The 26,937-nt window shown below is 41.6% G+C and overlaps 1 protein-coding gene across 1 annotated transcript in view; it reads left to right on the top strand.

Moving 5' to 3' along the window:
- LOC122944650 (sodium channel protein type 2 subunit alpha-like) overlaps positions 1-26,937 on the top strand; it is a 181,434-nt gene that overhangs the window by 92,913 nt on the left and 61,584 nt on the right. Inside the window, exons 13-19 of the mRNA XM_044303168.1 lie at positions 1,163-1,294; positions 2,919-3,203; positions 13,336-13,468; positions 16,803-17,044; positions 18,254-18,427; positions 20,255-20,611; positions 22,080-22,538. Coding sequence (XP_044159103.1) covers positions 1,163-1,294; positions 2,919-3,203; positions 13,336-13,468; positions 16,803-17,044; positions 18,254-18,427; positions 20,255-20,611; positions 22,080-22,538 — 1,782 coding nt within the window. The remainder of the gene's footprint in view (positions 1-1,162; positions 1,295-2,918; positions 3,204-13,335; positions 13,469-16,802; positions 17,045-18,253; positions 18,428-20,254; positions 20,612-22,079; positions 22,539-26,937) is intronic.

Below are 26,937 nucleotides of genomic sequence, written 5' to 3'. Positions count from 1 at the left end.
TTGTACAGCACCACCACCACCAATGCCTATTCAGATAAGTAAGCTTGGAGTGGACATTTAAGGCTGTCTAGTTGTGTTTCAGTTTTTACTCATGCATTTATAGGAAAGGTCCACTTTGGAACCACTTGTAATAATATACAGGGTGAGTGAAAAATTGCAGGACACCCTTTTATTTCAGAAACGAAAGGGAAAATAAAATATCTGAATACCCCAGCAAGTAATGGGTGAGGGACCCTATCTTTTAGGCTATATACAAAACATGGCCTCAATCTTGAAAGCCACCATTTGGGATCAAGGGCACATTTTATCAAACATATCAAAGAAGACCAGAATTTTCTCAGAAATCGATTGCCAGATTTGTAATACCTCTTGTGATTTAAAAGTTATCAACACAAAGTTCAAAACTTTTGAGCGTTCAGCTCCTTGTTCAGCACCAGGGACACCACATTGAACATGTCAAATAGCTGAGCACACAGGGAACATTCCTGGTTGTTATTGCAACTTTCTGTGTTGATAACTTTTTAACCACAAGAGATATTGATTTCTGAGAAACTTCTAGCCACCTTGTAGATACAGAACATAAAGGGGTTGTCCACTATGATCAACCCCTCTTTTGTTAGAAGGATCAATCATATGGTGGACTGCTGCAACCACAGGGCAATGCCACCATAAAGAAAATCAATGGGCTGTCCAACTGAGGTGAGGGTCCTGAATGGAGGAACCCTTTCTATTTTTTATCATTCCCCAATACGGTGTTTGAAAATGGGTTATTAAAACACCAGAATCCCAGCTATAAATGTCCTGGAGACGGTCATCTCCATATATGTTTAAGGGGTAGGCCACTGTGTACGTACATTTCACTAATTTCTTACACTAATCTGTCATGGAAAAAGAACTTGCAAAATGGCTTCTGGGCTACCTGGACCCTCCGGAAGTGGTAGCCCCCTCTTGGTGCCTAGGTGTATACAGATTCCAACATCTATAGCTTTTCCAAGATGGCACCTCTGCCTTGCTGCAAGTCCCCCACAGACCACAGGTGATCATTAGGGCTCCAAATCGTGTGACTTTCCGAGGGGCCCTTCTAAAAAGAAAGTCAATCAATAGCAGACAGCTGCGTTAATAATTTGAAGTTTATCTTGTTAATCTCCAATTCTCACTTTAGGCTGTAGCAGAAGCACCTTCAGACACAGAAGAAAGTGAAGATGGTGAAGTGTATGATTTGTCTGAGAGCTCATCCATACTAACAAACAGAGAAGAGGACAGAATGAACCCAGGAATTGCCAAAGAAATGCAGGTCAGCCATTTTGGAAACATTCTGTAGATGTGCAGATCCTTGTGCAAGGCAGCCAGGGGAATTTAGCGATCTTTAAACAAATTACTAAACCACTGCATGGAATCTATGGAGCTTTTATCATGTAGTAAATTTACATAAAGTGCTGCTGATACCTAAAAGACTAGAAATAGGCTGTGCTCTTCTGTAGTAATAGGTGCGTTCGTTCATCTGTAGTAAAAAGCTGTGCTCCTGTTATATTTGCGGCCCTTGCCCACCACCACCCCTCTTTCCCGGATGAGCATGGGCACCGCTTCATGCATCCTGCTGCTTGTCTGGACCCGCTGTCTTTTCTCTGCCCCCACAGCAGAGCCCTGTTCTCTATCTTCAGCTACAGGACATTCTGCCCCTCCTGCTCTTAAAGGGCCAAAATGCGCACCCTAATAATCACTAGCCAATGGCTGTTTACACTGAAGTACTTAAGGCATCTTCCCCTATTGGAGGGTGCCTGAGCAATACCATTCTTTAACTTCCTGAGATCCCTACAAAGGTATGCTGACTGGCCTGACCTCAGACCTGTTCCATGAGTTTGCATGTACTCTGCTTGCCCTGACCTTGGCCTGTTACTGACTAGAAGTTTGTCTGTCCCTTTGGTGCTTCACACCACTGTATCTTGACCCCCCTGGGTCAGCAGAAAACCACATGGAAACTACTGCAAGAGGTAATGTCCTGGTGCATTCCTGGCAGTGATGTTCAGGTCCCTGTACCTTGTATGGTGTTAAATGGTGAAAACCAGAGAACTGTCATGATAATGCCCTTAGGTTTAGCCCTAAGTCAAATCCGTTGGTTGCTATAGTGTTTACACATACACTGGTGTAACAACTCTTCTGTAGTAATAGACTGAGTTCTTCTGTAGTAATAGGCTGTGTTCTTCTGTAGTAATGGTCTGTGTTCTTCTGTAGTAATGGTCTGTGTTCTTATGTAGTAATAGGCTGTGTTCTTATATTTTAATAGGCTGTGTTCTTATGTAGTAATACAGATGTAGCCAGCATTATTTTGAAGGGATACAGTAATACAACAAATCATATGTGTTCTTCTGTAGTAATATGCTATATTCTTCTGTACTAATATCCTGTGTTCTTTTGTAGTAGTAATAGGCTATGTTCTTCTGCAGTACTAGGTTTTGCTCTTGTATTGCTCTGATAGAATACTGATCAAAAGATCATTTACATAGTCAATGCCATGATTGATGTAAAAATGAAATTCAGACATCATATGGTACAGTAATACAACAAATCATATAGTACCAGAGATCTCACCATTCATTGCTCTAATTGTTCGGCAGCATTTATTTCAGGCTGGCAGCTCAGCGCATGTGACCACATAAGTGAGGTGGACAAGAAATAACGAAAAGAACAAACAGCATGTGGCGCTATACAGATACCGTTTATTGAATAATTTAGTGGCTACACAAACTTTTTAATTGCATGCAATTACAAAAGTATTCAGATCTATGTGCTGGTGTGAAAAATGTAGAGTATTTTTCATGGCACAACCCTTTTAAAGGGGCTTCCTGATTCACCATTCAGTTTCCATGTTTTTTCCCCTCTACGTCTTAATATAGTTCTTTGTGGTTATTTTTTTGCAGACACGGTCAAGTATCCATTTTAGCAGCGCGTTTAGCTTCAGATATCACGTCAAGGATGGAGCATCAGAGAATGATTTTGCTGATGATGAACATAGCACTCTTGAAGATAATGACAGCAGGAGGGACATTTCTCTGTCTGTGCCTGGGAGAAGAGATCGGTTAAGTAGCAATCTTAGCCAAACCAGTCCATCGCTCAGGAATGGTAAAATGCATAGTACTGTGGACTGTAACGGAGTTGTCTCATTGGTCAGTGGTTCGTACCCACGGGCTGAACTTCATCCAGAGGTAACAGTGTGGACACAACTGATATAAATAATATTTTACATAATTACCTGATAGCAAATTTTTGGCCAACTTGCATTTCTCCACTTATTGCCCATAGCATGCAGTGAGGGAAAGCAATCACCTATAATCACTTATAATCATCTGAGACAATGGGAGCATATAGCGAAGATATGCCCCTATTGTCTATGGGACCTGCACCTATATCGAGAACGGAGCAGGCAAAGTGGTGGCTAGAAGTGTTCTCACCATAGAAGTGAATGGGAGCGCACCACGCATGACTGGCCACCACTCCTGTTCACTTCTATGGGCCCAATGGAAACAGCCGAAACAGCGCTCGGCTATTTTTGGCTGCCCCCATAGAAATGAATGGAGGGTGGCTTCACTCATGTCCTAATTCAAGTCAGTCAAATCCGGGGATCCCCAAGAAGGCCACATGTTGATTGGCTATTATGTGCACCCAATCTCCACACAGCTTCAACAAGATACCATTATGGGGTATTCTGGTTTATTGGGATAACCACCCAGCAGTTCCATGACCCATTTTAAATATGGCAACACAACATTAATGACACTCGCTTATTGATCATTCATTTTCATATGGAGCAGGTATTAATTGTTCTATGAAAATTAATTAGAAGAATCTCGCTTTGAAGAGGACCTGTCGGTAAATATTTGTGTCCTCCATGAAATAATTCTGGAACAGCTTCTTTTTTTTTTGAAACTTGCATTGTGGCATTCCTCTGTCTTACTGGAAATGTATAGACACAGACAACTGAGTCCTAACATTTCCTTTGTCAAGGGGGGCAATCTGACATTGTCTAATCTATGCAGACTTGGTCCAACTTTATAGAAACACACCCTATAGACAAAGGGAATGGTAACACCCAGTAGTCAATCTATGCATAAACTCATAGGAGGATTAACAGAAGAATGGGACAACACAGAGCTCTATGCAAAGATGCTACAATATTGTTACTGAATTTCAACAGTTGTATTATTTAACTACTCCTATGATGGGGATTTCAGGCTCTGTATGAAAAAAGCTGAGCTCCATCCCCTATAAAGGGGACATTACTAGGCATTCACCTCTCCCAACATTTCTCTAATGTGGCGGCATATACAGTGGATATAAAAAGTCTACACACCCCTGTTAAAATGTCAGGTTTCGATGATATATAAAAAAAATGAGACAAAGATAAACCATTTCAGAATTTTTTCCACCTTTAATGTGACCTATAAACTGTACAACTCAATTGAAAAACAAACTGAAATCTTTTAGGTAGAGGGAAGAAAAAATATAAAAATAAAATATTATGGTTGCATAAGTGTGCACACCCTTAAACTAATATTTTGTTGAAGCACCTTTTGATTTTATTACAGCACTCATTCTTTTTGGGTATGAGTCTATCAGCATGGCACATTTTGACTTGGCAAGATTTGCCCACTCTTCTTTGCAAAAACACTCCAAATTTGTCAGATTGTGAGGGCATCTCCTGTGCACAGCCCTCTTCAGATCACCCGACAGATTTTCAATCGGATTCAGGTCTGGGCTCTGGCTGGGCCATTCCAAAACTTTAATCTTCTTCTGGTGAAGCCCTTCCTTTGTTGATTTGGATGTATGCTTTGGGTCGTTGTCATGCTGAAAGATGAAGTTCCAAAGCCGGAAGGTTTTGTGCCAATATTGACTGGTATTTGGAACTGTTCTTTTGATGATGTGCAGTGTTGTTTTTGCACCAAACATATCTTTTGGAATTATGGCCAAAAAGTTCAACCTTGGTTTCATCAGACCATAACACCTTTTCCCACATGCTTTTGGGAGACTTCAGATGTGTTTTTGCAAAATGTAGCCTGGCTTGGATGTTTTTCTTAGTAAGAAAAGGCTTTCATCTTGCCACTCTACCCCATAGCCCAGACATATGAAGAATACGGGAGATTGTTGTCACATGTACCACACAGCCAGTACTTGCCAGATATCCCTGAATCTCCTTTAATTGTAGCCTCCCAGACCAGTTTTCTTTTCGTCTTTACATCAATTTTGGAGGGACATCCAGTTCTTGGTAATGTCACTGTTGTGCCATATTTTCTCTACTTGATGATGACTGTCATCACTGTGTTCCATGGTATATCTAATGCCTTTGAAATTCTTTTGAACCCTTCTCCTGACTGATACCTTTTAACAGTGCGATCCCTCTGATGCTGGAAGCTCTCTGTGGACCATGGCTTTTGCTGTGGGATGCGACTGAAAAAAATTCAGGAAAGACCAACTAGAGCAGCTGAACTTTATTTGGGGTTAATCAGAGGCACTTTAAATGATGGCAGGTGTATGCTGACTCCTATTTAACATGATTTTGAATGTAATTGCCTAATTCCGAACACAGCTACATCCCCAGTTATAAAAGGGTGTGCACACTTATGCATCCACATTATTTGTATTTATTTATTTTTCTTCCCTCCACCTAAAAGATTTCAGTTTGTTTTTCAATTGAGTGGTACAGTTTATAGGTCAGATTAAAGGTGGAAAAAGTTCTGAAATGATTTATCTTTGTCTCATTTTTTTACAGCACAGAAACCTGACATTATAACAGGGGTGTGTAGACTTTTTATATCCACTGTACTTGTGCAGACATTTTCATCCTTATGGATTTAACATTTTTTTCCAGAATAAGAGCTATCTAAAGATCAATTGAAAAAAATTTGCCAGTCATTCTATTTCATCAATTATCCAGAAAATCATACAGTACATATTCCGACGTCAAACTACCCATAAGTGTCTTATTTTAAGTACTGCGTGGGTGCTTTGTTAGTTGAGCTGAACCACTGGGGAATGTACAGTTCAAGAAAAGAAATGACTTTCCTAGGTGCATACAATCCCCTGTGTAGCATTTTCCTGCCAGTTAATCCTGCTGCAATTATGAGCCATGTACCAATATAAATGTGTCAGATTTACAATAGTCAAGATCTTTTAGCCAGTGAGCTGGTGGAAGGAGAAAAGGTCCTGATTTCTTAAAGTACCTGAATCATCCTGTGGGTAATTACTCTAATAATACTAGATGCAATATCAGGAGCAGTTGGGTTATCTGCAAAGTAACTAGATTTTAAATGTATGTATATTGTCAGGGACGGACTGAGCTTTAAGGTGTTAGGACGGTGCCCAATGGTGACACTCCACCACTGATACTTTCCAACATAATCATTAAAGGGATTGTCTTTAGAGACGGCCTTGGGGTTCGCCTGGCGGTCGTTTCGCAGCAAACTTTGCTCGTTCGCGTTCGCCGAACAGGCGAACATATGGCTATGTCTGCTGAAGCCATATTCTTTTGCATTGTGCAGAACTTTGACCCATAACACATCCATCAAGTGGGACAGGACAGCCAATTGAGACGTTTAAGCACATGGACATACCTCCTACCCTATAAATAAACACGATCTGGCTGCCATTTTACATTCAGTCTTTTGGCAGTGTAGGGGGAGGTTGCTGTGTGGAGCAGGGACAGGCTGTTAGGGACACCAAACGCTAGCTAATAGCGTCATAAAAGTCCTTTTAAGGACTGGTATAGGTGTGCTATCAATAGGGCTCTAATATACTTATAATATACTTTCTAACATAGTGCATTTGTATTGTGCAGCAGTTCTGCTGCGATACTGCAGCTATACAGAGGGACAAACAAGCTATTTGAACAACTAATTGCAACTGGTGTGATATACCTATAATATACTTTCTATATAGTGCATTTGTATTATGAAGCAGTTGTGTGCGGTTCTTTGCCCCCCCAAAAAACTGTTTGAGGAAGGGGTGTGATATACCTATAATATACTTTCTATATAGTGCATTTATATTGTCCAGCAGTTGTGTGCAGTTCTGCTGAGATACCGCAGCTATACAGAGGGACAAACACTATTGGAACAACTAATTGCAACTGGTGTGATATACCAGTTGCCCCCCAAAAAAACTGATTGAGGCAGGGGTGTGATATACGTACCTATAATATACTTTCTATATAGTGCACTTGTATTGTGCAGCATTTGTGTGCGGTTCTGCTGTGATACCGCAGCTATACAGAGGGACAAACCCTATTGGAACAACTAATTGCAACTGGTGTGATATACCTGTTGCCCCCAAAAAACTGATTAAGGGGTTTGATATACCTGCTTCCAGCAAATAATTATTAAAGAGTTCTATAAAGCTGCTTCCACAGATACTGCTCTTCTATAGGGACTTTGTCACAAGGTCATTTTTAAAATGACAGGCATAGGAAGAGGCAGGCCATTCCACAGGGGTGGTAGGGGTCGGGCAGGTGCACCAGCCCGGAGCCTAAGTGGTAAGTTGGAGAACGTGCGTGCGATTACGTCAAAGGACGCACCAGAGTTGGTTGAGTGACTCACTCAGCCTTCCGCTTCTGCACCCTCCTCACTCTCTGCTGTGTGCACCCCCAAAGACAGCACCACCATAGCCCCTCAACTCGAGTCAGAGGAATTATTTTCCCATCCATTCCCAGACCTTACAGATGCGCAACCATTCTTGACATCGGATGAGGAAGAGGAGGTAGCATCGGCCGCCACCCAGCAGTCTGCCAGTACCCAGATCAGCCCAAGGACGGAGGTCCCCGCTGTTGCTGCCTACTCTGAGATCTCTAATGTCAGTGGTGGTGAAGGTGGCGATGATGACGTGTCGATGGACGTCACTTGGGTGCCCACAATAGAGGAAGAGGAGGGGAGTTCAGAGGGAGAGACGAAGCAGCAGATAGGGAGGAGAAGGAGGAGAAGCAGGCAGAACTCGCAGTGCACAGGAGACAAAAAGCAGTCTGCAAATATATCTGGAGCAAGCCATCCACCATGCACGGTCAAATCTTGCGCTCCCTGGACACCGGCACATGGCTCTGCAGTGTGGGCTTTTATAATGTGTTAGCTGCTAATAATAGTGTTGCCATCTGCAGCCTGTGGTGTCAATGCATAAGTCGCGGTAAGCCCAACACTCACCTACGGACGACCGCCTTAAGTACCCACAAGTACCCACAAAGCCACACTCCCGTGCTCCACGTCCTGCCTCTTCTCCATCTCCTCTCTCCTCCCATTTGTCCTCCACTCCACTATCCACTGTGCCATTGTCATGTTTATCTGGTAAAGGGCAGGCTTCTGTGGCTCAATTGTTCGAACGTAAAAAGTTGATGACGCCGGATAACCCTCTTGCCCAAAGGCTGACTGCCGGCTTGTCGGAACTGCTAGCCCGCCAACTACTGCCATATAAACTGGTGGACTCGGAAGCCTTTAGAAAATTTGTGGCCATTGGCACACCGCAATAGGAGGTCCCCGGAAGGAAATATTTCTCCCAGAAGGGCATCCCAGAGCTATTTGGCCATGTTCAGCGGCAAGTGAATGTATCTCTGGCACACAGTGTCGGTGCCAAGATACATCTGACCAAAGACATGTGGTCTAGCAAACACAGGCATGGAAGGTACATAACTTTTACTGCCTACTGAGTGAACCCTCTGACGGCTGTCAAGCATGCAACCCGTAGGACCCTTGTGGATTTGGTGTTACCGCCACGGATTGCATGCAGGCCTGCCTCTTCTTCTCCTCCTCCTACTCCATCCTCCGTCTCCTCCTCGGCTGACTCCTCCTTTTCCACTGCTAACGCCTCTTCCGCTGCACCCCCCCCCCAGCTCCCACCAAGAGCCACACCGGTCCTGCACTCCTTTCAGCTCTGTGGTCACATGCCGATCAGTGGCTAACCCCGCTCAATTTGACAGTTGGTAAAGTGGTGTGTGACAACGGTGCCAATCTGCTGAGCACGCTGAAACAGGGCAATATGACACAAAAGCTGTGTATGGCACACGTCCTGAACCGATTCTTTGCCAAATACCCCGGGGTCCAGGACGTCTTGCGGCAGGCCTTGAAAATCTTCGGCCATTTTAGAAGATCTTACACGGCCATGGCTCACCTTGCTGACATTCAGCAGCGACACCATTTGCCCGTCAGACGTCTGATTTGTGACTGCCCGATGCGCTGGAACTCCACCTTGTATATGCTTGATAGGCTTCTCCAGCAGAAACGTGCCGTTGATGACTACTTGTACGAACTCTGCGGCAGGACAGATTCTGGGAGCTTGGTTTTTTTCCCACCTCGCCAGTGGCTTCCCATGTGCGACGCATGCAGACTTCTGCGGCCATTTGATGAGATCACCAAACTGGTCAGTCGCAGCCAGGGCGATATCGGTGACATCGTACATTACGCCTTCTTTCTGGAGCGTGCATTGCGTTGTGTCATTAATCAAGCCGTCGAGGAGCAGGAGCAGGAAGATGAGCAAGTCGCAATGCTGAATGAATTCCCAGGGGGCTACTCCATCTGAGACAAGTCAGCAGGAGTCTGAAGAGGAGTCAGAGGATGGTTCCTGGGGGGAGCAGGAGAATGAGGAGGAGAAGGAGAATAGAATATTTATAATATTCTAAAAGATGAAGTAGCAATATAGTGAATATTCGTAAAACACACATATAGACTGTAATTTAGCTAATATAGTGATATAGTATTTTTTTTTTTATAGTGTACATTTTTTCAAAAACTGAAGTTCAGAAGAGGCAAAAAAAATTTGACAAAAAAAAAGATTATAGCACTATATTATCTGAAGTACAGTGTATATGTGTATTTTACGAATATTCTCTATATTGCTATAACTTTGTTTTTTAGAATATTACGAATACTCAAAAAACTAAGTTATAGCAATATAGACAATATTCGTTAAATACACATATTACCCTAGCCGTAGCCAGAGGAAAGTTGCCTTATACAGTTAAAAGAAAATTCGCAATACGTGAATAATTAAATCGCATATTATTCGCAATAAATAGAATAATGACGAATATAAGACAAATATTTAATCGAATATTTGCGAAATATCGCTAAATCGAATATGGCACCTCCCGCTCATCACTAATGAGATCATTGTTGCAGCCAACTCATTGACAGCTGCCCTCCGGATCCAGCCTCAGGGAATGCCTAGACCGACAGGTGTCCGACTACATCAGGTAATGGCCGATGTAGACACTCTGAGAAGCGAGGAACCCCTTGACTACTGGGTGCGCAGGCTTGACCTGTGGCCAGACCTGGCACAATTTGCCATGGAACTCTTGGCTTGCCCCACGTCGAGTGTCCTGTCCGAAAGGACATTCAGCGCAGCAGGGGGGATCGTGACCGATAAGCGCACTGCCTAGCTCACAACAGTCTGGACTACCTCCCATTTAAAAAAATGAATGAGGCATGGATCTCAGAGGAATTTACCACCTGTGACAACCACGTTTAATTGAATTTCACCTATTACCATTGGAGGTTTTTTCAAGAGGGGATTTCGTTAGACATGTTTTTAATCCAATTTTATATTTTTAGTTATTTTAAACATATGTATTTGGCATGTATTTGTACTTGCCTGCAGTAAAATTTATATCCAATGACCGTCTAATATACCTCCAGCCACATAATCACTTGATGTTTTCTGTCCAGTGAATGCCTAATGTTTGGGGGCTGTACTCCACTGGCCTGCAGTAAAATTGATATACAATGACTGTCTAATGTACCTCCAGCCACATGATCACTTGATCTTTTCTGTACGTTCAATGCATAATTTTTGTTGCCTGTAATGTAACTGGCCAACAGTAGAATTTTTATATGTGACCACCTAATGTACCTCCAGCCACATAATGACTTGATCTTTTCTGTTAGGTGAATACATAATCTTTGTGGCCTGTAATGTAACTGGCCAACAGTAAAATTGTTGTACGGTGACCGCCTAATATACCTCCAGCCACATAATGACTTGATCTTTTCTGTACGGTGAATGCATAATCTTTAGGGCCTGTAATCTAACTGTATTTCTAGTAAGTATTTGGTGGCTGCAGATATGACCTGAATGTTTTTCAGGTTCGCCTGCCATTAAAGTGAATGGGGCTTGCCGCGAACGTGCGGTTCGCTAACATTTGATCGCGTTCGGGAATCGTCCTGGCCGATGTTCGTCCATTACTAGTTGTCTTATCTCAGACTATGGGGGCACATTTCTAGGATATGCCCCCATTGTCTTATAGGTGCGGGTCCCTCACCTATATCGGGAACAGAGCCCCAGCAAAGTTGTGGCTGGAGCACTCCAGTCCGGCCACCAACGAGCACTCTCCCCATAGAAGTGAATGGGAGTGCACCGCGCATGACTGGTCACCTCTACCATTGACTTCTATGGGCCCGACGGAAATAGCCAAGCCAGCGCTCTGCTATTTTTGGTGGCTCCCATAGAAAATGAATGGAGGGTGACTGCACATGTGCTGTTCACCCTACACCACTTTCAGGTCTCTGTTCTCGATATAGTTGCGGGTCCCAGAGGTGGGACCTGCACCTATCAGACAATGGGGGCATATGCTAATGATATGTCTCCATTGTCTGATCTGAGACAACACCTTTAATACAGTAATATTCCAATTATCTGCCATTTCATGGCCAACACTTTTCATAATCCAGTACAGAATTGATTGATAATTCCAAATCTTACAAAGCCTAACACTGAAACTATAGAAGAGATAATGAAGTAGCAGAGCAAAAATTGTCATGTATTTTTTTTTTAGCCCTATTATATGTGAATTATGCAAAATTCACATAAGAGAACAATAAAACAGAAAACTGGCTTCACAAGTGTCACAAGGTTTGGCACATGCCCCACTTGCACAAAAATGTTAATACTTCTATGGCATTTTGCACCTTGCTTGCCACTTTTAAAGGGTGGGAAGTGGGCGATACGGGGCTGGGTATAGCTGGCTGGGCATATTTCTTATAATCTGTACCAGAAAACTGGCATAGATTATACCTGCTCCCTTGCTGGTGTAGATTTCAGTTTTGGTGCACAGATCTGCACAGGTGTGAGAAATTATTAAGAGATGCACACCTCTTAATAACTGTGGAGCATCTGACACCAGCGGCGGATGGATTAAGACCCGAGTGTCTCCCATAGCTATAAAGGGGTTGTCCAACCATAAAACCACATCATCTATCCACATGATTGGTGATAGATGTCTGCTCGGTGGAGGACCTCTGACCACGAAGGTCACACATGCGCATTGCTGCTTCATTCAGGTCTATGGGAATGCCGAAGAGAAACCATTCTCTAGTAGAGTCTCAGAGAGATGAATAGAGTGGCGCAAGCATGTGTGGCCATTGCTCCATTCACTCAGAGGGCCTAGGAATCAGAAACTTTCATCTACATTTTTGATAAATTTTTAAAGCAAATAACCTGGACATATCCCCACTTTCATCCCTCCGGCCCCCCTGATATGAGGCTCTCCTTTGCCCTGCACTGAATCGCTCAGGGCAAAGGCTTTTTATGGAGATTCGGTGATGTCACTGGCACTGAAGGGTGAGCCTTAGTGCTGTCCTAGCCTGTAAAAGGACTAGGGCAGCGCTAAAGCCCGCCCATCAGTGCCGGTGACTTTACCGGCAACATTACTAGGCAGAAGCCTCAGCCTAGCAGTGAGAAAATATAAACAAACAAGCCATTGCCCTGCGCGATACAGCGCAGGACAACGGTGAGCATCAGAGCATGAAATTGTACATTTTTGTGGGAAATAACAATATGTTGGGTTTTGTCAATAAATAAAGTTTTTTGTTTCATACATGCATTTAATTATTGCTTGTTATGCTGCTGTTTTAATTTTCATACACTAGGCAGTGGGGGCTCCATCTTATTTTGCTATGGGGCCCTATGAGTTATAGTTAAGCCCCTGGTTGTGGGCAATTTAAGTGTGGTATTTAATACTAATTAATATCAAAGGGGTTGTCTCATCACAACAGACTCTTTCCATATGCCCATAAACAAGCAGTGGCTTTCACTATGGCAGGCCCAGTCCATTATCCATGTATTTACAATGACAGCCATTCATCTGAATGGCCACATGTAATACCATATTCCTCCTGTAGTGACTGCTGGAGAAGGAATGAGCAGCCAACTCGCATCTAGGAGATGGTTTGTAATGAGACAACCTATTTCACAAAAACATATCACATGAAAATGACGCGTAAAACGTGTTTCTTAATAACTGGTCATCTTTGCTTTTCAGTTTTTTTTTTACGGCACAAATTAAGTAACTTTGTGCTGGTCATTTTTTAGGGCACTATAACAGAAAGAGACATAAATAAAAGACGAAGAAGTTCGTATAAAATCTCAGTAGATATGACGGGCGATCTAACCCCTAGACAAAGGGCTCAAAGCATTGCTACTGTTTTGACAACTGCAATGGAAGGTAAGATGTTTTCTCCTTCTTCAGGCGACATACTGTATACAACATATTTGGGGCTATGTGTATAAAACCACATGAATTGTTGTCCATAAAACCCAATTAGATCAAGGTTTTTATAGGTTGGCCATTGCTATTTTTCTCCAACATTCTTAAAAAGGTTGTCAAGCTTATTGAACTCATTTTCATATTGATATTGGGAATCTCTGTTTTGGAAAATCCCAACTTTTTCACCACATTGTGTCTCCTCTTGAAAGCCTTAGCAATCAGCTGTTATTTGTGGGGGAACCTGGCAGTGTGTTGAATTTCCCCTGCAGCGCCACCACTGGAGAAATGAAACATTAAACAATGTCCATTCAAGTTAATGTGTTGTCTATGGAAGATAGGGCAGAAGAGGTTCTCCAAAGTTAGAGGCGTTCTCTAAATCCACTGTCCCTTCTGGCCACAAGATGAGACTCTTGAACAAGATAAATGAAAATGGGTTTCTAAACTGGAAAAACCCTTTACTAGAGAGAGGGGTAATCGGTTCTGGATGGTTAGCTCTTGACTAGAGTGGAGAGTGATTATAAATAGCGTCACTTGCCCTGGAGGACCTGTCCTGTCCTGCTTTATAGAGGATGACCATACATTTGAATGAACAATGTGCAATGCTTCATTTTTCCAGAGGTGGCACTGGAGAGAAACTGAACACTTCCTGCTAAGTTTCCCCGCAGATTACAGTTGATCTATGGCGGATTAATATAATAAATACTTTGTGATCTTCTTATTTTTAGGGAACCTTTCTACCATGTAGGAATAGTCAAAAGAAGAGAACCTATTTCCAAATGCTCTCCTAGGGCATATAGGGTAGTCCCCCCACTCAGAATCCCCTTTATTAGCCAGAGCAGCTCCCACTTGAAATATGGACCACATAATGCTATATTTAATAACTGATCCTTCCAAACTTTGAACTACACGATTTGGAACACTCAACAATTAAAAAAAAATATGACTATAATTATTCTATACTTAATTAAGTTTTTATCTACTGTATATTTTGAACATATATTTCTCAGACTATTTAGGGGTAAATATGATTGTGATTGTTTTATGATTACCTAAAATACTTTACATAAAGACTTTGGTTGGTTTCTGAGGGCAATACTTCTATTTTTGTGTAGTTTTGTAACTACATTTTTGTGTTGTTGAGTAACTACACTTTATAAAACTTTCTTTAATAATGTTCTAAATAGCCTAAAATTATTTTTCTAATATACTTTACTTTTCCATACAAATAGGCAACCAAAGTCTTGGGTGCTAAAGTGCTTTAGAATCAGCCTTCTAGTACAGCACTGACATCAGCAGTGAACTGGAGTATGCATTCCGTTGGGGAAGCAGCAATCATTGTATAGGCTGGCGCATGCATCGCTGCTCCTGCTTGTACCCCCTTCAACTTGGCTAAATTCTAGCACAGGACATTGGTATCCTGTACCTATGCGCCATGACAGGATTGAGCTGAGCAGAGAGTGCTCCTGCCTGTGTCCAGTTGAAAGCTCCACATAGCACATCAATAAAAGGTTTATAAAAGTTCATGTACGCTTTAAACATGAAACATGACATTTCATGATAATTATGAGATTTTTTTTAGCTGTCTTACCTTATCTACCCATTGAATTTATTGGGACAGAGAGATATAACATTACATAAGGCTTCAATAGAAATTCGGAGATGCTCAGAATCTGTCCTCCACTACACTCAGAAGTATCTCTAATTAAGTGGGTCCTTCAGACTGCCAAAGTGTTTCTACTGGGACCTATTTGGCTCTGTGAAGCTATTTCTATGAAAACTTGACTTTGTGCCTAGTATGTAAAGCCAACACTGACTTCCTCTTTTAAAGGGGTTATCCAATGCCAAAAAATATGTTCAGTGGCTTGTAAATAAAGAAACATTAGCATACTAATATACTTTTCAAAACTTGATGAATGGCCTGATTTCACAGTCTGGTGGTTCTGGAGGTTTGGAGCTTCTCCTGTAAGTCCTGATACTCCAACGCAGCCTTAGAAGGGTTGATTATCTTGTGGGGGTCTTTTGGCAGACCCCCTTTTTCCTTGTTGCCTGACCTGCAGATGGAATCATACTTACTGGCTCCCCGCTATTGAGTCCTAGCATCTTTTCTCCCCCACCGCCATGCAGTGGTCAGGTTCCCTCCTGACAACATTTGGTTTGATTCTGCTGCAGCCAATGACTGGCCGCAGCGACGACCTGCCCCCCTTGCACCACGTGACTGATTGATGTGATTCAAGGGGGGCAGGTCCCTGATGCGACCAGTCATTGGCTGCAGCAGCGTCAAACCAAATGTTGAGAGCAGGGGACCCGAGCACTGCAGTAGAGCTGGGACCCAATGTTGAGGAGCAGGTAACTATGTTTTTCAGGTCCTGGGGGCTCCCTGATACCTGAAGGTGGATTGGAACATCACAGCTCACAGGAGAAGCTTCCAACTTGTGGGACCATGTGATTGGAAGTGAAATTGGACCATCCATGGAGTTTTGAACATTTCAGTACATTAGTAAGTTTCTTTATTTTACATTTACAAACCATGGAACATGTCTTTCTGACTTTAGATAGCCTCTTTAATGACCTTTAGCAATAGCAAAAAAACATCCCATATCTAAGACTCTAAGACTGTTATCTCAATATCTGGGACATGTGATGAATGGGGAGAAAGCTAACTAAAAGCCAGTGCCTAAATGCTAGCACCATAGATGTCTAGATTTTAAACATAAACCATTGTACTTCTCTACCTGCAAGTGCATTTATGGTCAATCGCTGGTTGCACCCTCAATCGAAAAAAAAATTCTGATCTTTTTCATGCACTATGAGCCAAATTCAAAAATAATAAGTGAAGTTAACATGTTACAATGGGACTAGCTAAGACCTTTTTCATACAGTCGGCAGAGCAATTTCACAGGCTGTTCAACGGCCTGCTGTAGGTCTCCAAATTTGGCCTAGCCGGATAGTGTGACATGCCCATCGGACCCCATAGACTATAATGATATCTTGTGGAAAACCGTCTGTTCTCTGGGATTTATGCCAGGATTTGGCTAGACAAATATCGCTGTGTGCTGCAGTTTTTGTCTGGCTGAATCCCGGCATAAATGGGGAATGGGAATCCACGCTGGTTCCCTTTATAGTCAATGGGCCTATATCCGGCTAGGCTAGACCCAGAGAACTCCAGCAGCCCGCCAGAACAACCTGCCTGATGGTTCTGCTGCCTAAAACTTAGCACATGAACTAAATAACTTAATAATACTGCTTGTTTCATTTATACTTCATTTAAAAGTGTTATCTGCTTTATGTTCAGAACTTCAAGATTCAAGACAGAAGAGGTGTTCTCCTCGGTGGTATAAATTTGCTAAATTATTTTTAATCTGGGACTGCTGCGATCTGTGGCTGAGGTTTAAAGACATCGTGAAGCTCATTGTGATGGACCCATTTTCAGACCTTGCTATCACAATCTGCATTGTTCTGAATACTGTTTTCATGGCCATGGAACATGCCAACATGGATAATAATTTCAGGAAGGTTCTTTCTGATGGGAATCTGGTGGGTTCAATGATTTTGCTTGTTGCTAAAATATATAACATAGTGTTAAATAACAGTGAATAAAACACAAATTGCTAATGTGTCATACGCCATTACTGTAACATTATTGTTACATTATTTTTCTCTTTTTGTCTTAGTAGTTTGTGCAGTTTATATGGCTACAGGCAGGGAGCGTTAAGAAACATGGTTTAAGAATGTAATGGTCAGACTAACCATTTGGCATTTGAGCAGTGCCAAGAGACGAATGGTCAAAAAGGTTCTCTCACAGTGTTGGACTTGGGGGGGCCTGGGGCCTACTGTTAAAAATTCAATCTTGGGGCCCACTGTAAAGCAACATGCGAACATTAGCTTACCACCCAGCAGCTAGATGCTACAAGATGATGGATTACAAGGGTCCCTGCAGTGACTTCAAGACAAGAGGTCCCTGGGGAAAGAGGATTCTGGCTGGTGACCTCTGTATCTCAAAGTCATCTCAGCCACCTGATGCATCTATAATAATATACAGAGACCTCTGTAAAATAATCTACCCATATAGATATGCTGCCTATCTATATGTAGTACAGTAAGTCTACTGTGTTATGTGCCACCTGTGCAGCTGGTGGGCAACTAGGGGCCTACTTTGCTCAGGGGCCCACCAGGGGATTCACCTGTTCCCTGTGGACCAGTCCATGCCATGTTCTCTCATCACCATCTGGTATTGCTGCTAGTGATAGAACATGGATATAAATTTCTAGATTCTGGGCCCCAAGTTCACATGACAGGATGACTACTTTATGAGAATCATCTATACAGTTACAGATAGGACTATATATGGATTCAGTCAGGCTGCCTAATAGCATCAGGGTTCTTAGTGTGGGCCTTGAAAACATGTCCCTCAACATAAAACCACCCAATATTTGGTACTGCTTTAACAATTTTGCCTCATTTCTGCTTCCCGACAAATTGACCAAGGGTAATAGGTGCCCATATCGGCTTATCTACTATTACTAAGTTACCTATAGAAAGCAAGCTACATATTTATTTTAAGGCAGAATGGAGGCATAAATGTCACTTGGCTACTTTTTATATAAACTCTGGAACATAAACAGAATTGGGTGTTGATACGTCACAATTTTATATATTTTTTGCATGCTTGTGGTTCGTTGTCTAAGCTACAGAAATGCACAAATGCCAGTAATTCACTACTGAAAATAATTCTTCTGTTCCCAGGTTTTCACCTCCATTTTTACATCCGAAATGGTATTGAAACTGATTGCATTGCATCCATACTATTACTTCCAGAAGGGCTGGAATATATTTGATGCATTTATTGTGGGACTTAGTTTAGCAGAACTTGGAATCGAAACAGGAGGAAGTTTCAGTATTCTTCGATCCTTTAGACTGGTAATTTAGTGTTGTTGTGGATGTATGCAGTATATTTATTTACCTTCTAGAAAATAATGAGAAACTTAAACAGAGGATAAACTTACCAAAACTGGTTCTCAATCTGTAGGAGTTTCTGCATGTTCTTAAAGCAATGGGCGTTTACATATTATGCAGAGAACACTGGGGTTCAGGGATATGGGGTCAGTGAGGTAGGATGTGACATTATTTGTCTCCTGTTTCAGATACATCAGTGGGGGGGGGGAGGCTCCTGCTGAAGCCAGTGGGCTCAGAGCAACAACTAGAATCTTGTATGAAAGGAGAAGTGGCTTCTGGGACATATATATAAAAATTCTACATATTTTATCAGTTTTGAATACACCATGAGTCAAAATAAGATTAAAGTTGAGTAGGAGATTAAGGAGGGAGTTGGTGCTTTTTGGATATATTCTATGTTTTGTAGTCCTTTAAGGCTTAGCTATACAAATACTGATAATACACATTATATGGGTTCCTTAAAAAAATGACATTCCATTATTATTTTTAAATCGACATTGAAAAATGTTTTAACACGTTATGAGGGTTCTCTACAGTTTCTGTGTTTTGACCATTCACATAAGATTATCAAACGCTCTTCTTAAATTGTTTTTTTAAGACTGGGAATCCATGGTCAGGGGGTTGGGTATGGTGCCAAAGTCAAAAACAAACACCTTTTCAAGAGCTCTCCAGGTCCACTTCTGGTCCACTCTGGATGTGCATGTAACGTAGGCCACACATCAAACTTCTGGTCCAGAGGTTACCAGAAGTGGAGGAATGGAGCTCATAATTTTTTACTTTGACTGCTAACAATTTCTGTTGTCCTGCCCCTCTACAGGAATAGCACAAGTACCATATCTTTAAGATGATTCACAGAAACAGTGCCTGCCAGACTCTGTTGACCAAACAATATAGAGCAGCATGCTGTATTATTTTGTCTCTTAGTAGTAACATTTCAAATGTTGGTTCTCAAGTAGCTCACTGCTCCCTTGTCATAGTCATCTCAGGCTTTAGCTGTGGCCTAGTAGAGAACAGGAATGGGAACTTTAGAATAGCCTATTTAAGTAATTGAAATTTTAGATGCCAGCAGAGCTGGCTGGAAGTTTTTGTTAGAGTTAGACTTTAAAGTAAATCTTCAGCTTTTTCATCATGTCATTAGGATATCCAACATTCTGCTCTGGTTAATTTCCTAATATAACTTCATAGCAGTAAAAGCTTTATTTTTTTCAGATAGTCCTTCAAATCCCCTGCATAGACATAAGTTTGAAAGATAACATACTGGATGTTGTTAGCCACCACAAGAGGGAGCTGGGGAGCTTATTGTGTACTAGTTGAGTACACTGTATAAGATCCTAGAGGAACCTACACAGCGCCCTCTAGTGGAATCTGCAGGCAGACAGAATGATATATTTTAAATGTACAGTATAACATTTCAGGGTATTTTGAGCTCTGTATGAGAAAAACAAAGCTCTATCTGCTATAAAGATATATTAATAAATGTCTTGCAAGGATGGATATTCATCTGAAGTTTCATTGTAATGTGAGTTCTGGTTGTTTGGAGGAGCACTGCATCATTTCACCTGTAGAATAATACAAATAGTACTGTGGACTTTACTAAAATAAAAACAGAGGATTAAGAGAATTATAGGGAAACTGTAGTTTTTTAATTTAGACCCATATACAAAAACACAACAGAAAGATATCTGATTGGAGTTTGCTGCCTTATCCAATGATTATATCAAGTGCTCATATTAGTAAATTTCAAAAGAGGCCATAAAATGTTAAAATGTTTTATTATTCTCAATATTCTAGCTTCGTGTCTTCAAGTTGGCAAAATCATGGCCTACCCTAAACATGCTGATCAAGATCATTGGGAACTCTATTGGAGCTTTGGGAAACCTGACCTTGGTGTTGGCCATCATAGTGTTCATCTTTGCTGTGGTTGGCATGCAGCTGTTTGGCAAAAGCTACAAGGACTGTGTCTGTAAAATCTCTGACGACTGTGAACTTCCTCGCTGGCACATGAATGACTTCTTCCACTCCTTCCTGATTGTCTTCCGAGTGCTATGTGGAGAATGGATTGAGACCATGTGGGACTGTATGGAGGTGGCAGGACAATCTATGTGCATCTTGGTGTTCATGTTGGTGATGGTGATTGGGAATCTTGTGGTATATGCTTTATTTTATACTAGTTATTTATTGCACCTATTAATTTTCTCCATGAGCATCACTTATAGATGTACAAAATACACTTTAGTTCAGGTCTGATCCTTATATTTACATTCATACGGATTTTGTACAGAGCATGCTCTACACATTAAATTTCTAGGAGGTAGACTACACTCTTCAACATTGAAATTGCAACACCAAAAAAAAGGAAAAGTCGTGGAATTATGGAAATCATATGCTAAATATACATATTAATGGTATGCAAATGACAAAAAATGGAAACAAAATATTAAAAACATATCAATTAATTCAATATTGAATATGAGCACCATGTGCAGAAATACATGCACTTACACACCTTAGCATGCTATCAATGAGGTTAATATTGGTTGTGTGAGGAATGTTCTGCCTCACTGGATGCACTTGGGAACGCAAACCATCAAGCTCCACTGCTGGCAGCTCTCTTTCAATTGCCAACCAATGACGCCCCAGATGTGCTCGATAGGAGATAAGTCAATAGATGCTTCCAGCCACGGTAACACATTTAGGCAAAGCAGGCTGCTCATAGTAGTACGAGCAACATGTAGTGTGGTGGTGTCCTGCTAAAAAACGGTTCTTGGGGACACTTTGAGGAAATGGCCACTAGTTCCATGACCAAACCAATGTGATGCCAACCTGGCAGTGTACCTGAAATGAAGACTAGTGAGGTCTGGGTACCATACATTATGCCACCCCACACCATAATACCAGGAGTAAGGCCAGTATAACATTCCCTTATGAAGGCCTCTTCATGGCGTCACCCACAATGTTTCCAGACATATCCCTGGCTATCATTGCAACCAAAACAGGGAGGGACTCATCCCTGAAGAGGATATACCTCCATTCTTATTAGAGATTGTCAGCCCACTTGGCTAATGTGCTCAGAAACATCAGAGGTTTAAAGCTACGTATATATAAATCTGCTGAGCTCCTCCTGCTTTATAACATGCTGCCTGAAAATTTCACTACATTTAATGGTAACAAGTTCCCTCTAAAGTCACCATGCATTTACAAGTTGACTAATCTGCTGAAAATATGGTTCCTCCATGGCCATGACCTCTGGCTCTGACTTCAGATAATGACCACCAAAGTACTAGATTTGTCAGTGGGGCAGCTGTCCGCAAGTTTAAAACAACAAAAAAATAAAAAGCTGAACATGACCCAAAAAAAACACTTAAAAAAATTTGCAGAAAATGTTTTACGAGACAAAAAACTGCTACAAAAGATTGTGTGTGAAGGTATCCTTATAATGCATATAATAAGAGGTTGTCGTTATGATTAAACTCCTATGATGGTGTGTATATACAAGAGATCACACTTACGCTGTATTTAAAAATATTTTTGTAGAGTAAGGATCCTCTTTATTTGCTTTATAACGTTTCGTGGGTTTAACACCTATTTTTTTTTACTTTTTTCTTTTTAATTATAGGTGCTAAACTTGTTCTTGGCCTTGCTTTTAAGCTCTTTTAGCTCTGAAAATCTTTGCGCAAATGAGAAAGACATTGAGCTCAATCACCTACAGATTGCATTTGACAGAATCCGGAGAGGCTTGGTTTTATCAAAAAAATGTTTGCAAGAATTTTTCCAAAAATTGTTTCTGAGAACTAAAGATGACGATAACACAAAACAAACTGGAGAACAGACAATTAAGTATGATAATGGAATTTACACCAACGTAATAGTGGAGAACATAAAAAAACGAGATCCTGCTATAGTTGTAGATGCAACAAGTGGTACCAACAATGTTATTGAAAGGATAGTTTGGATGGCTGATAGCAAAAAACAGTGCCTCATCGATCCAGTGCCTATTGCTGTTGGAGAGTCAGACTTGGAGAAACAAAATTCTGAAGACTCCGGGAGTGACTCCGACACCGATGAAAATAAGGGGGTAAGCTAAGTGACACAAATTCTAAATATTAACAGTATATGTTTATATTTTCTGACCATTGAACAAAAATATTTTGCCAGTGTATTAATGGTTAAGACTTGATTATATATGCCACGTAATACACAAGCACATATACAGTATACATTGTAACAAATACACTGATAAACATAAGCAATATTCCATCCAGTTATACACTACGTGCAGAATTATTAGGCAAATGAGTATTTTGACCACATCATCCTCTTTATGTATGTTGTCTTACTCCAAGCTGTATAGGCTCAAAAGCCTACTACCAATTAAGCATATTAGGTGATGTGCATCTCTGTGATGAGAAGGGGTGTGGTCTAATGACATCAACACCCTATATCAGGTGTGCATAATTATTAGGCAACTTCCTTTCCTTTGGCAAAATGGGTCAAAAGAAGGACTTGACAGGCTCAGAAAAGTCAAAAATAGTGAGATATCTTGCAGAGGGATGCAGCACTCTTAAAATTGCAAAGCTTCTGAAGCGTGATCATCGAACAATCAAGCGTTTCATTCAAAATAGTCAACATAGTCAAGAAGCGTGTGGAAAACCCAAGGCGCAAAATAACTGCCCATGAACTGAGAAAAGTCAAGCGTGCAGCTGCCAAGATGCCACTTGCCACCAGTTTGGCCATATTTCAGAGCTGCAACATCACTGGAGTGGCCAAAAGCACAAGGTGTGCAATACTCAGAGACATGGCCAAGGTAAGAAAGGCTGAAAGACGACCACCACTGAACAAGACACACAAGCTGAAACGTCAAGACTGGGCCAAGAAATATCTCAAGACTGATTTTTCTAACGTTTTATGGACTGATGAAATGAGAGTGAGTCTTGATGGGCCAGATGTCTGGATTGGTAAAGGGCAGAGAGCTCCAGTCCGACTCAGACGCCAGAAAGGTGGAGGTGGAGTACTGGTTTGGGCTGGTATCATCAAAGATGAGCTTGTGGGGCCTTTTCGGGTTGAGGATGGAGTCAAGCTCAACTCCCAGTCCTACTGCCAGTTTCTGGAAGACACCTTCTTCAAGCAGTGGTACAGTAAGAAGTCTGCATCCTTCAAGAAAAACATGATTTTCATGCAGGACAATGCTCCATCACACGCGTCCAAGTACTCCACAGCGTGGCTGGCAAGAAAGGGTATAAAAGAAGAAAATCTAATGACATGGCCTCCTTGTTCACCTGATCTGAACCCCATTGAGAACCTGTGGTCCATCATCAAATGTGAGATTTACAAGGAGGGAAAACAGTACACCTCTCTGAACAGTGTCTGGGAGGCTGTGGTTGCTGCTGCACGCAATGTTGATGTGAACAGATCAAAACACTGACAGAATCCATGGATGGCAGGCTTTTGAGTGTCCTTGCAAAGAAAGGTGGCTATATTGGTCACTGATTTGTTTTTGTTTTGTTTTTGAATGTCAGAAATGTATATTTGTGAATGTTGAGATGTTATATTGGTTTCACTGGTAAAAATAAATAATTGAAATGGGTATATATTAGTTTTTTGTTAAGTTGCCTAATAATTATGCACAGTAATAGTCACCTGCACACACAGATATCCCCCTAAAATAGCTAAAACTAAAAACAAACTAAAAACTACTTCCAAAAATATTCAGCTTTGATATTAATGAGTTTTTTGGGTTCATTGAGAACATGGTTGTTGTTCAATAATAAAATTAATCCTCAAAAATACAACTTGCCTAATAATTCTGCACTCCCTGTATATATACCATATTTACATGTCGATTCAAATTAAATACTTTTTAGCCCACAAGAATGACATAAAAATGTGTCTTTCTTCACATTATTTCTTGGCTTAACACATCCCAAGATGTATGGTATGAAATCAAAAGTTGTTTTTTTGCTGCGATACTTTGCCTGACTTGTCTATGTGTGTCCACCCAGTGGATGTGATTGTAGCCAACCAGGGGTGTTGTTGTTGATTGGCGTAGCCACCCAGTGGTTGTGATGGAGGTTGAAGTAATTGAACAGTGGTTGTGGTGTGCATTAGAGTAGCCAACCAGTGTTAGTGATGTGGTTTGAAGTCATCACCCATTGGTTGTTATGTGATTTGGAGTAGCCACCCAGTGGTTGTGATGGGATTTAGAGTCGTCTCCTAGTGGTTGTGATGTGGTTTGGGGTAGCTAAGGTTGTTATGTGGATTGGAGTAGCCACCCAGTCTTTGTGATGTGAAATGGAGTGGCCACTCAGTGGCTTCGATGTGGATTGGAGAAGTCACACAGTGGTTCTGATGTTAATTAGAGTAGCCACCCATATCAAAATGCTTATTTGTCGCATATAATACACTCGCATATATGCCCTTCGCATATAATTTTTTAGAAGGTCAGCTCAGCTGCAGGCCCTCGCATATAATATTTTAGAGGGTCAGCTCACCAGCAGGCCTTCACCTACAATCTTTTACAGGATCACCTCATCTGCAGGCCCTCGCATACAATTTTTTAGAGGGTCAGCTCACCATCAGGCCCTCACCTACAATCTTTTACAGGGTCAGCTTACCTGCAGGCCCTTGCATATAATGTTTTACAGGGTCAGCTTCACCTACAATCTTTTACAGGGTCAGATCACCTGCATGGCTTGCACCTCAAATCTTTTACAGGGTCAGCTCACCTGCAGACCCTTGCATATCATTTTTAGAGGGTCAACTCACCAGCAGGCCTTCACTTTCAATCTTTTACAGGGTCTGCTCACCTACAGGCACGCACCTAAAATCTTTTACAGGGTGAGCTCACCTGCGGGCCCTCACATATAATTTTTTAGAGGGTCATCTCACCAGCAAGCCATCAATCATAATTTTTCAAGTGTGTATGATGCCCTTCTTTTATGTGTAATAAAGGGCATATTGGAGTACCGGTTCTTTGTCATTTTTGGCAGCCCTTTCACTTAGTGCATAGGCTTTATGAGTGTAGGAGTCCCTCTACCTGAACAATTGTACCACAATGTGAATGAGGCCCTCCTTTATGTGATATACAGGTTGTATTGGAGTGCCTCTTCCTTCAAGTAAATATACAGGAAATAATATTTCCTAACATTTTTTCCTCCGTATAAAATCGATTTTATCTTCGGGTTGGTGCATATTGTCAGTCTGTAAAAGGGGCGTACTACTCGGACAACATCGTTCCCAGCAGCAACCTGGGAGTCCAAGATGCATCCAGACATCCTCCCCATGCTGTTCCCGAACCATTTCAGTGGTTTTTCCATCAATTTAGGAACTTTTTGCATGAATCATACACCCTCCCTTCTTCAGAGCAGGGGGTGCCTGGTTTTTCCCATTGACTTCCATTGTGCTCGGGTGCTTGGTAGAGCACGCGAGCATCCCGAGGTGTTCGGCCCAAGCCCCCGAGCTACACTAGTTAGAGTAGCATCCCAATGGTTGTGATGTGGTTTGGAGTAGCCACATAGGAGTTACAATGTGTTTTGAAGCAGCCACCCAGTGGTTGCAATGTGGTTTTGAGTAGTCACAATGTGGTTGTGATGTGGTTTGGATTAGCCAGCTAGAGGTTGTGATGTGGCTTGAGGATGTCACACAGTAGTTTTGATATGAATTAGAGCCTGTGAAGGATTTTATAGCATGATGTGTTAGTATTAAATTTGTATTTTAATACTTAAAACTCTCAACTGGAAAGGAGCCTAAAAAGTTAAACTTAGTTTTATAAGTTAAAGATTCCAGTAAGAGCAATTTATTCCCTGTCCACTGGGGGTTGGAGGGCGGTTGTGGGGTCTAACAACTGGGACACCCTCTGATCACATGGGGGCCACATGTTCCCCATTTAAACAGAGTAATGGTTGAGCATGCTTATGGAAGTGCCGGAAATAGCCAAGCGCTTAACTCAGCTATCTCCATCAGTCCCATAGAGATGAATAAAGGGGCAAATCTCATGCTCGACTTGCTACTCTATTCATTTGGGGATATTGGACCCATGTTCTCATGATCAATTGGGCTACCAACAGTCAGAGCCCTATAGATCTAACAGTCATCCCTTATGCAGTAGTTATAACGGGAGGGTTATGGCAATAATGATGATAATGAGGAGACTGTTGACTAGCACAAACTGGAAAGTGACAGCAGGTGTTATTTATTACATATTGCTCAATGGTCAGTGTGAAAATGTAATATATAAAGAGTACCTGTCACCTGTTCTGACATGTCCATAAACGAAGAGTTCTGTGCAGAGGCTGCAGCAGTTGCAGAGAGAGCAGAGCCTCTAGATGTAACGGCAACACCCCTGTTGCTCCTAGAGGCTCATTTGCATAAATGAAAACATAATTTTTCTCAGCAATGTGCACATATGAACACGGGACCAACACAGATACCTTCAACTACCAAGCGCACATGGAACAGGTCAGCCAGTTTCATAAGAA

Source organism: Bufo gargarizans, chromosome 8, assembly GCF_014858855.1.
Source record: "Bufo gargarizans isolate SCDJY-AF-19 chromosome 8, ASM1485885v1, whole genome shotgun sequence".
Classification (NCBI taxonomy): domain Eukaryota; kingdom Metazoa; phylum Chordata; class Amphibia; order Anura; family Bufonidae; genus Bufo; species Bufo gargarizans.
Note: the sequence above shows the minus strand (reverse complement) of the source record. Positions and strands in the feature narration are given on the sequence as shown.